The sequence below is a fragment of the Miniopterus natalensis genome, chromosome 7 (genome assembly GCF_054644295.1).
Source record: "Miniopterus natalensis isolate mMinNat1 chromosome 7, mMinNat1.hap1, whole genome shotgun sequence".
Classification (NCBI taxonomy): Eukaryota; Metazoa; Chordata; class Mammalia; order Chiroptera; family Miniopteridae; genus Miniopterus; species Miniopterus natalensis.
Genome location: NC_142087.1, coordinates 57,934,318 through 57,946,421, shown reverse-complemented (window position 1 = coordinate 57,946,421; position 12,104 = coordinate 57,934,318). Strand labels below are relative to the sequence as shown.

The 12,104-nt window shown below is 37.9% G+C and overlaps 1 protein-coding gene across 1 annotated transcript in view; it reads left to right on the top strand.

Annotated features, from left to right (window-relative positions):
• Window positions 1–12,104, top strand: part of RIT2 (Ras like without CAAX 2) — a 265,724-nt gene that overhangs the window by 132,529 nt on the left and 121,091 nt on the right. Inside the window, exon 4 of the mRNA XM_016225037.2 lies at window positions 8,569–8,760. Coding sequence (XP_016080523.1) covers window positions 8,569–8,760 — 192 coding nt within the window. The remainder of the gene's footprint in view (window positions 1–8,568; window positions 8,761–12,104) is intronic.

Here is a 12,104-nt window from a genome sequence, read left to right as displayed (position 1 = left end):
GAATGACGAAAATGTAGTGGATGAAATCCTTCTGTAACAGCTACGCTGCCTTCTCCCGAGGTGCACTGCTGTAGGTTTTATTAGCAGGAAGGCAGCTCACAGTATGAGTGACCTCAGGATAAACAGGAAACCAGCTGTGATAAAAATATCTTTTAGTGGATTTGTACCACGAGAGGCAGTCATGAAACTTGAAGTCTTTGAGAAAGTACAAGTCAAACAGACTGGGAGAAGACAAAACAGACTTCTATGGCAAAGAAATTTGATGCATCCAGAGACAGATTCATCTTATTAGAGTGAGACAAATGATTGAAGGTAGAAAATTATATAAGAAACATTAAATTGTTTTCTAATTAATTTATATTTCAGTGGGATGTATGCTTACATAAAAGGTAGACTAGACCTGGCCTTAATTTTATGGAAATGAGTAAATAACTATTTGATTCCATTTTTATATCTATCCCCCATTCTCCAAACCGTACTTTTTAAAGTGTATATCATTCAGGGAATGGTAGCATTACTTAAAATCATTTAGCTTAAAGTAAGTAATTAAATAACATAATTATCTATTGGGCTCTGATCCAGGCACCATCCCTAGTGCTTTGGAGGATACAGTGCCCGAAAGCCCTTCTCTCAGGTAGTCTAGAGTCTAGTGATGAGAGGAAAGCACATTAATTAGGATACAGAGGAAGAGTTATAAGTACATAAATTTGGACTGTTAAGTACTGAGAATATTTGGCAAGAGAACAAAACTAGAAGATAGCTGTCAAAAACTGTTTTCATAAAATCTTTAAAATATGCTCTCAATGGGACAAGTCTCCACCCCCCTAAAATGTAACAAAAACAATCCCTGTTGCCCAAAACTAATCCAGACTTGTCAACTTTATACTCTAATTCCTATCCCCATGATCAATCAAAAAGACTTGTCCCCTAATTGTGGCTTTCAACCCTGCCCCAATTGGATGTTCTTTTTTCGCATTAACCCTATTTCCAGTTACCTATCAAAAGTTCCGTTTAGGTTTTTAGTGTCAACTCTAGACCAATGCAAATCTTTATGTGACGCAATGGCCCTTAAGTTATTTACTTTTTCAAGGTCTTTTTATTCTGACTTACATTGTTTTCCAGGCTCTGGAGCTACACAGACTGGAGCCACATTAAATTCTTTCCTTGGAGAGGCAGTGTGGTGTGTTGTCTCTAATTCCTGACTAGTAGCTCTAGGACTTTGGCCGTATTGTTTAGTATCTATTTCAATTTTTTCCTCTCTAAGGTGGGAGCTAATAATATAGACCATGGAGGTAGAACATGAGCAAAAGCCCAACCAATGGCTCAGTATTATTGATTGAACCATCTATAGCATTTTTCTATTTATTCTCTCAGTCCCAAACTGGTATCCATCAAGTCTGTCTTTAGTTCATCCTTGAAATGTCAGAAATATTCCTCTTCCTTCCATTTCCCTGTACCGTGACCTCTCACTCAAGAATTTTCCATTCTATTTCTTCCCCCATGGAAATTCGCTTCAGAATTACTGCAAATGCCTTCAAGAGTTTTTCTCTTCCTTCAACCTCTCTTCTCTCTACTCATCCAAGTATTGCCAGACCAATCCTATTTAAATAGAGCCACAAATTAAAAAAAAAAAAAAATCTCTTGTTTTTGGTTTCCTCTCACATCTGATCCAAAGCTAGTTGTCAGGGCTTTCAGTTACGTGACTTCACTTGATAATAGGAACATGCCACTCTTTACATGACCCATACTCATGTCTCTCTAATATAATTTCCCATATGAAGTATATATGCCAGTCCCCTGCCACATGTCCCTCACTTTCTCCCCAAAAGCATGCTTCACACCACCTTGCCCATCTATCCTTGCCTGGGTTTGTGTCCCTCTCCGGGGTCAGGAAGCCTCAGAAGTGACTTAACATCTGAGCAGCATTGCCATTGACCCTCCGTCTGAGAGACCTGCCCAGAGAGCCTCTCTTTGGAGGACTCCTCACATGTGCTCTTGGCTGCTTTTTTGTTACACCTGTCGATGGGGCTGCCTTCACAAGGGCCTGTGATTTGTGCAGCTGCCCAGGGCTCCATGCTCAGAAGGGCCATGTGTTCATTTTAAGGCCCTGCTGTTGCTGTCTTGAAATTCTTAATTTTTGAACCAGGGTCCACATGTCTTCGTTTTGCACTGGGCCTGCAAATTATGCAGCCTGTCTTGCATTGTAACCTTAGCATTTTTTATTTTATTTTTTCTTAGCATTTATTTTAAGTTGTATTGAGGCAAGAGCTTTACAGGAGTCATCTTCATTATAGCCAGATTCTAGGCACCATGAATCCTCCAGTGACCATCAGAATCAGAGCCCTAAGAGTTTTCAAGCATTAAAATAAAAATAGTTTAACTATTATCCTCAATTTTAATGTATTGTCCTATCTTCTACAAAGCAACTTTTCTGTTATCTTACTTGAGCCTTGCTACAGTAGTAGCACAGAGTAAGTCTGCAAAATATTTGGTGAGACTTACATTGAAAAATACAATTAGAGACTTAGACTCAGGAAACCTGATACTGCAGATCCTTTTGATATTGAGGGTATTGTCCCTTAGCTGAAACCCCATAAGGCGTATTGCTTTCAGTTCTGAATGCTTAGTGAGAGATTTGTATCACCTGACCCATTAATGTGTGGTTTTTTGACCACAAAAAAAGTGGTATAATTGATTCTGTTTCTATTGTAGCTTTGCTTGTCTAAAAGCTGAGATTTTGCAGATTAAATTGTATTCTCACTTTACCTTGGTTTTGATCTAATCCCTCTGTTCTTTTCCATATTTATCCACAATTTTGTTACATGTATTGTGTTTTATTACATGTATTATATGTATTATTTTTGTATTATATGTATTGTTTTATATCTCCAATTTTAAATGCCTGTCACATAGTAAGTGCTCAATGAATATTTGATGAATATGTTAGGCAGTATTCCATGATTTAATGCATTCCCGAAAGGACATGAGTGTCAAATATTGAAAGACGGATGACAAATGCATAATGGTGGAGATAGTTAAGTCCTCTTTAAACTACAAAATAATACAAAGCTCTGAATTACATTTTGCCTTTCAGAATTAATTTTTGACCATATGGTATCAGCATTTATAAAAACCCTTTGTTCATTTCCATTTCATTTAAACACCCTTAACCAGCTTCAGACATCAGATCGACACTGAAGAACCACCACTTCTCCTGATTTCAATCTTTTTACTTTGCATCAAATATAATAAATGTATGATAACCTACCCTTTCATCACTTTCATATTTTTTTTCTTTAACAACATGCAAAAAAAAACAACCACCACCACATTGCTCCTCTGACAGACTCGGAAAAATTGAACTATTGACTGGTACGCAGGTCCCAAGTGGTGTTTAACTGCCATCAAAGGCCGAATTTGAATAACAAACGGTTGTTTAATGGTGACAATACATAATCTTTGGAAACTGAGTTGCATTAAAGTTGGAGTTGCTCTTTACAATCAGTAAATTTAAAACACATCCACCCCCAAGCCCTCTCTGCCTTCCTTCTGAAAACTCTTGCCCTTCTCTGAACCACCATGGTTCATCTAGCCCTCAGTGGTTCTTCATTTGTTTTATCCTGGTCTAGTTGAGTTTCTCCAACCAGGATAGGGTCACACTTTGCTTTACTACTTACTTAACTTACCACCTGGCATGGTGTTAGGTAAGTAAGTGACTTACTTTTCAATTTACTGTCTTTACTAGGACGATGGATTTGGTGTGGAGATGTGGTTATCGTGGCTATATGGCAGCCGGTATAGACTGGTATGTGTGGTGGTCTAGGGGTCGGTTGAAAGGAGGGTCTGCCTGTAATGCTGGAGCATTTTGTAGATAGCGAGTCGTGTGTCTGTTGCAGCAGCGCTAGCTGAATGCAATGGTGAGCTGGTTCAGTCCCTAGGGTTCTGAATACCTCCTCGAAAAACTTACTCTGATAATCAAGAAACTGGGATATGAAGTTAATAAATTCTTTGTTTTCAGAATTGAGAATTCTCCCACTGTTTTAGAATATGTCCTTACTGATTTCAGAGAGAAGGGAGAGGGAGAGAGGGAGATAGAAACATCAATGATAGTCATTGATGGGCTGCCTCCTGCACGCCCCCTACTGGGGATGGAGCCCGCAACCCGGGCATGTGCCCTGACCGGGAATCGAACCTCCACCTCCTGGATTATAAGTCGATGCTCGACCCCTGAGCCACTCCGGCCAGGCGCTCTCACTATTTTAATACAAAGAAGCAATAAACTGATCAAGCTGCATCACTGTACTCAAAAAAGCTTACAGAATATTAGAAATGCTTATGTTTGTAGCATTTTACATAATGGGCCAGTTTCATAGATATTTAGCTATTTATGGACAGAAAATGGTATCTTGTAATGTTCCTGAATAATTAACCAACAAGTTCCATTTGTAGCAGGAAACAAATGAAGGAGATATTAACATTCAGGATACACAAAACATGAAGTACAGGGATCTTTAATTCATGGGTGAACAAAAATGGAAGCAACATGTTGTACATCAATTTTTGTTTTTTTTTAAACGATTCAGTATCATATAATTAAGTTGATACATAGCTGCAGAGTTTCTGCTCAACTTTCTGGCCCTATCAGCCTAAAGTGCATCTTTAAGTAACAGACTTACTCATATATGCTATGAAAAGAGTTGGTATGGATAAGGTCAGCTAAGAGGAGGTGTCCCTTCATTCACTGAGATAACTATGTCGTATTGGTAAAAAGATTCTCCTATTTGAACAAAAAAATTTAATTTCTGATTAAGCATATTTGAGAAATGCTTTCACATTTATATTTAATGAAGCTCTAAGAGGATTTCATGCCTGTTCTCACAGTGAAAGGTTCTATTCTTCAGAATTTGTACCGGAGATAATAATAGGATTAATTTGTATCATATTTTAAAAATTCATCAAAGCATCTTCCAATCTGTTCTCTCCTTTGATCCTTTCTACAGTCCCGTAAAATGGGTTAAGTGTGAGTTCTAATCCCTTTTGACAAAAAAGGAAATTGAGGCGCTGAGGAGTTAGGTAATTGGTTAGAGGACATGCTCTGAGTAACAGACCTAGAAGTCATGTTCTGAGAGAACAATCTGGGAGGCACAGATCATAAAGACCACTTTTGAACATGCACACAGTTATGTACCCTGACATCCAGGTGCAAAGCAAAATAAAATGAGGAGCCCTTTAAAATACTAATGCTGGAAACTCATACCTAGAGACTCCAATTCAGATCAGATGTGAGGCCAGTAAATCTGTTTTTAATAGAACACGTATGTGCCTTTGAAGTAAGTTAACCGACATGGTTGGATATGCACTCATTCATTCAATACTGTTCCCTGTGAATTTTACCTTCATGTGCTTTGCCCGTTTTCTTAATAGGTTGCTGGAGTTTCTCAAATTTATTAGTCTTTTCTCTGTGGCATAGTTATTGTTGGAGTCAAATTTATTGTTTCCTTATGTCTGATGTAGGAAAAAAACCTACTCTAGTCCAAATTTTTAAAAATTCAAGAATTTAAAAGCTACTTCATTTCTCACAGCAAAATAAAATCCACATCTAGAAGAGTTTGCAAATAGGAAATACTTAGTTTGGCTCATAAATACAGATGAAAGAAAATATTTTTTTTACTCTAAAATTTATAAAAGGTAGAAAAATGATAAGTGACATTTGTGAGAATGACGTAAAATGGACACCTTTTATGTAACTGTAACGTTGGAAGGAGAGTTAGGGTACAGTGTCTGGTGATTTTGGCACTGTTTCTCAAAAATGCATATTCTCTTTGATCTTGCGATACTATCTCTGAGCTACACATAAATCTGTGCAACAAGGATGTTTAAGAATATGTATTGCAGCATTATCTGTAATAGAAATAAATGGAGGACATCTAAATGCCTTTTCATAGGCAGCTAGTTAAATTACTGTACATGCATAAAAGAAATTGTGCATTCATGTAAAATAATAACCAATACTTATATATGCTTAGGTGGAATGGTCTTTAAGGTACATTTGGACTATTAAATTTCAATGAAGGTTAAAAGTAAAAGTTGTGTATGTTACCATTTGAGTATAAAAAGGTGTATAGCCCGGCCGGGCGTGGCTCAGCGGTTGAGCGTCGACCTGGGATCCAGGAGATCGGGGTTCGATTCCTGGTCAGGGCACATGCCTGGGTTGTGGGCTCCATCCCCAGTCAGGGGCGTGCAGGAGGCAGCCGATCAATGACTCTCTCAGCATTGATGTTTCCATCTCTCTCTCTCTCTCTCTCTCTCTCCCCCCATCTTCTTTCCTCTCTCTGAAATCAATAAAGATATATTAAAAAAAAAAAGGTTTATAAAGGTGAAATGCTTATGTACATACACATAGTTACTAGTTTCTTTATCCTTACAGAAATAGTCTGTCACACACTTGGGAAGGAAAACCGGGAGTCTGCAGTGGAAAGAAAATTAGTTTTATATACTATGTACTACTTAAATATCTTGCAATGTGTATTTGTTGTTTTAATACTCAATAGGTAATTACATAATTTTAACACTTAAAATAATTGGCAAATAAAGTGAACTGTAAGTTTTAAATTACATCTTCAGTTTACTTTAGTTAGCATTTTATTATGGTTCAATCATATACAACTGATGTAAAAAGTCCATTTATATTTCCTTAAAAATCATATTTCTATGATGATTCTATCACTTCTATTTGAAAACCAATAAGTTTGGGAAACATCATTTAGCAATTTCAGTCCATAATTTTCTAGTCGATCCATATCAGCTTTGAGATTTCAACTAAGGAATAGCGTTTTCAAAATTAAAGAATGTCAGAACAACAAGGGATCTCGGGCATTTTTTTTTTTTTTTTTTTTTTTTTTAGAGATAAAGAAAATTGAGACCAAGTAGTTTGTTTCTCTTGTGTTAGTACATTTGACTCAACATAGTGAAATTTAGAATTAAACTAAAGTAAAATTTAATACTAAGTAAACTGATACAGTGAGAGTCAGAGAATGTGAATTATTCACACCAGCTTTACATTAGCTGGCTGTCCATCCTTGGACAAGTCACCTTTCCTCTCCAGGTTCAAGTTCTTACAACTTCACAATGATTGGCTGAGCCCAGTATAACTATTTGCATCCATTCCATTTTGACTGAAAACAATGTGAGATTCATGCACTAACTCAGGACCTTATTAACATTATTACTTTCTCTAGATTTGTAAACATCCCCATTTTCTAACATTTCTAGATCTATGTAAATGCTCCCATTCAAAAGCCAAGCCATGTTAAATCAAATTAACATGTATAGACATTTGTGGAGACAATTACACTGAGCAGAATATTTTAGTACTACTTATGAACACTTTTCTGGGTGAATTCACATCTTTACCTCCTGGTTCAAATACAGTTCAAGTTCATGTGAACCTTTTATTTATCTCAGAAATTGTCGAAGTTACATTATATTTTTGTGGTGGTCTTTTATTTAGTGTGGCTTGTTCTACAACCAGAGTCCAAGTTTTTATTTCTTATTGCGTGAACCTAATTAGCTCTTGTGATTTTTTTTTAAATGTATTTTATTGATTTCAGAGAGAGGAAGGGGGAGGGACGGGGAGAGAGAGAGAAACATCAACAATGAGAGTCATTGATCGGCTGCCTCCTGCACGCCCCCCACTGGGGATCGAGCCCACAACCCAGGCATGTGCCCGGCCCTGGATTCAAACCTCGGAAGACTGGATCATAGGTTGATGCTCAACCGCTGAGCCACACTGGCCAGGCTAGCTCTTGTGATTTTAACAGATTCAGAATAATAGTGAGTGAAAACAGATATTTCAGACTGAAACTTTTCAGATTGCAATTCAGACCTAATTTTGAATTTTCAGTTGCCAGAAAATTGTAGTTCAGGGGGTATTTAACATGAGAAACTCATATAGCAGTGTCCTCAGGTTGAGACATTGTTACACTGTGGAAGGTGATGGAGGAATCAACAGGATGTAAAAATAGACCCATGACTCAGCATCATGATCCCTCTGTGCACCTCAGTGAGAGAAACCTAAGAACAGCCAAATGTATAAAAGGATCTGCCATTGGCTATGCTAATAACTTCCTTTGTTCACAAGGATAATCAAGGTTGAACTCCAATTTGTCTTCATATTTTTGAGGAGAAAATGAATTCCTCTGTTTTAACGTTTGGAGTGTACAAATCTAGATTCCTTTTCCGAAATGAATTCACTAAATAGAAAACTATTAAAAGTATATAATCTATTTGTATAATACCCAATATTACTTTAGTAAATCTGCTACCTAACATATCTCCCCCAAGATTTCTTAAATCTTCTATGATTAAAGATTAAACAATTTAAAACTCTGCTTTCATAATGGTATATTTAGACCCTATACTGCTTTTCTTTATGCAAAGCCCACAAATACATGTTTAGACAATTTCTACCCGAACACTTAGTCTTGATTTTCGACCTGTTATTTTATTGGTGGTGTATGTTGGCTTCACTGTCTTAACCTGCGTCACGGTTTTGCTCTTCGCCTGCAGGCCGAGTTCACGGCCATGAGGGAGCAGTACATGCGAGGCGGGGAGGGATTCATCGTGTGCTACTCCGTCACCGACCGCCAGTCATTTCAGGAGGCTGCCAAGTTTAAAGAGCTCATTTTTCAGGTCCGTCACACCTATGAAATTCCCCTGGTGCTGGTGGGTAACAAAATTGACCTGGACCAGTTCCGCCAGGTGAGTGCCCATCTTATCTGTTAGCCTCTGCCTTTTCCAAGGAGGACACTTAGTGTCCCAAGCATGGCCACTTTCCAAGGTTCATATGGGGAGTTCTGAGAAAGAAGTGATGCACATCATTTATCTAAGAAATCTTGGGGGTCCTGTGGTATTTTGTGTTAGCCACCACAATACGCCCCGTCTCACATGTGACTTTTCAGTGTCCTTGCCACTCCCCCATCAGGAGGCAGTCTGTTTCTCCCATCCTCTTGGATCTGGGCTGGTCCTGTGATTTATTTTGAGCAGTATAGTATAACTTCTAGGGTTGATCCTTAAGAGTGAAGCAGGTTCTACCTTTGCCACTTAAAACATCTACAAGTAGGGTCTAGCCACCGTCTAAGGAAGACCACGCTAACCATTGGAGGGGGCCATGTGTATAAAGCAACATCCAGTCCCACAGCTGTCCCCGTCAAGGCACCACACACGTGGGCAAAGCCAGTTTGCTATGTTCCAGCACCAACCACTACCTAACTGTAACCTCATAAGATACCCTAGCTAATCCACATGGAAGAGAAAAATCTCCCAGGTGAGGCTTGTCTGGATTTCTGACCCACAGAATCCTGGGCTAATAACATGGAATTGTTCAAACCACCATGTTTGGGATTATTAATTGTTGCATGAAAAATTAAAACAGGACCCTTGCCACCTTCCAGAATCAGAACAAGCCATTACTTCTCAGGTTGAATAAGAAATGGCTTGTTCATAGCATAAATCTGCTTCAAGTTGCCCCTGCTGTACCACTGTGATCCTCAGATAGCCTCACAATTTCTTCAAGCAAACCAAATTGATAATGCAGAAACCATGTCTAATTTAGACTGTGATCCATTACCAGCGTTCATGTGGATCATCATAGTTTATTCTCATCTTATGAGACACTATCAGGGCCTGATGGGCAAACTAGGATGGCTTTGTCCCTGAGATGTCTACAGAGTAATACTTAAGCTGTCCTTAGGACTCCTGAAGAGACTAAAAAAGAAAAACCTAGTTCAGGGACCAAATCATCTCACAATTTCATTGCCATGATTCATTTTGTGTAAAGTTATATTCTGAAGTTGCCTGCAAATCAACTTTTTGTAAATCCAATTCTCTCAATGGAGTGACTTAGTTATAATTTGAGATGCTTCATCTTTGTTTGCATTGACCTTAAATTTGAACTGAGTTTCAATAGCTTGTTATTCTAGTTAATGATTTATTTTTAGATTTCTTAAAGTAGCCTGCTAATAGAACCTTGGCTAAGGTAAGAATTCTCTCTAAAGCAATTTGTTTTCTCCTACGTTAAGTGTTTTTACATTTGCATTTTACATTTTAAGTTTTCTTAAAGTGAAAAGTTCTCATATGGAGCTAATGTTTATGAATTTATGCTTAATTCCTATGATTTTGTGCAATGCATTTTTGTGATTGTTTTTTCGTATATTTTCTTTGAAAATCAAAGCGTCTTAAAGTGGTAGCTGTTTTTGGGAGCTATCATACTCTTTTGTCTCCTCTGCACCTGTTTTTCTGTCCTGCTTTATTGCTTCTTTCTCCAAAGCAATATTTAGTGTAATATGGTTATATTACTATGGGATAGAAATTCAAGTTTTTCTCGATAGCTAAATGTGAATCTATTCTTAGGCATTTGACAGAAAGAAAGCAGAGAGGTAGGTATAGGTCTAGTGGTGAGAACTCAGATACCCTTCTGAAGGGTGAGCGTGCTTTACTATTTCTTTGGGACTTCTGGGTGGCATGAGGGGAGCACCCTGAAATGGAAGTGTACATCAGTGACCACCCTTATTGCATTTCCCAGAGTGCATAGAGAACATAAACCTTTAATTGGATGCCAGTCAAGAGAGCTCTAAGTGACTCTGAGAAAGACGGTGAATTTGAGAACGTAAGGAAAACTTCAGGCAAAAGTGAATCAGGTTCTCTCTAGAGTGGTTGTATTCCATGATTCCAATGCTGGCTGACATTGGCTTTCACCTCGCTCCCCTGGCCCTGCTCCTGCTTTCCTACGCTCAGTAGTGGTCCTTCGCATGTCCCAAAGGGATGTTCAACAGGTCCCCTATCTCAGCCTGGTTAAATTGCATTTTAGCTGTGACGTGAATTGCCAGCATCACAAATGTCACTGAAAGAAATACCAAAAAAGACTTTAAGCTGAGTAATTTTGCAGATTGGATAGACTTTTCCTTTTAGATAAAAGCAAGTAAACATAGTCACAGAAAGTGCAATAACCATGAAAACTCAAATTACAACCTTTTAAAAAATGTCCATGTGCCCAGGTCTCCAATAATGAAGTGTTGATATGCAAATTTGGTTTCTGGCTGTGGTGTTTGTGATGGAAATAATTATTTCTATAATTGTAGAGTGGTTTTTTTATTCATAATGCTTTCTGTTCATTATTTTAATCCTAGAACTGCCCTGTGTAATTTTAAGACAAGCATATGATGTGTGGTGGTGATATTTCTGAAGTAACTATACTGATAGAAATTGGCTTTAAGAAACTTACTGTTTGTAACAAAATTAAGACTATGATTGCTAACTTATTATACCAGTATTTAAAGGTTAGGTCTCGTTTTTTCATCTAAAAACAAAAAGATGCTGACACTTGAATTATCTGTAGTGCAAAGGACTTTTGTGAAGACTCCTAGAGTAACAAAGTTTAACTCTCACAGAGCCTGGGGGAAATCATGCTGGGGCTTTGTGTAAGGCCTGGGAGCCAGAGAAGTAGGATCCCCACTCGGCAGTTCTTCCTCCTTGGTCTACATGGAAAGAGGTAGAAAGAAAAGCTGTTTCTTACCATGCTTACTTGGTATAGAGTAGGTAGTGGCTACATTCGTAGTGCATTTTGATGAATACTCAGTCTTTTCTGTCAAGAAAAATAAATGAGTTTTAGTGCCTGATGTTTTTATGGTTTTCCATTTTGAGTTAAAGTATTGAAGGGCTCTGTTTAAAGTCTAGTATTTTATCTTGGAACAATATTCATGTTGACGCTGATGATATTGATGATACAGCTAGTATTTGGAAGGCTCTGTGCCAGGCACTTACCACACATAATTGTATTCCTTACCATAAGCCCATGAATAGGTTCCTGAGACAACTGACTCATTATTTAATACATCCAGTAACTTGCTCAAGGTCACAAGCCTACTTAGAGCTGAAAGGCAATACCCAGGGCATTCTGATTTGAAAATCTCACTCTGTTATACTGTTGGCTTGCAAACCATTGTTATTTTTTATGAATTAGTGGGTTTTTTTTGGTGTGTTTTTTAATCAGCTTTAGGATCTTAGCATGTTTCTCAGAAAATGGGACATCTTACTGGCACGTTGAA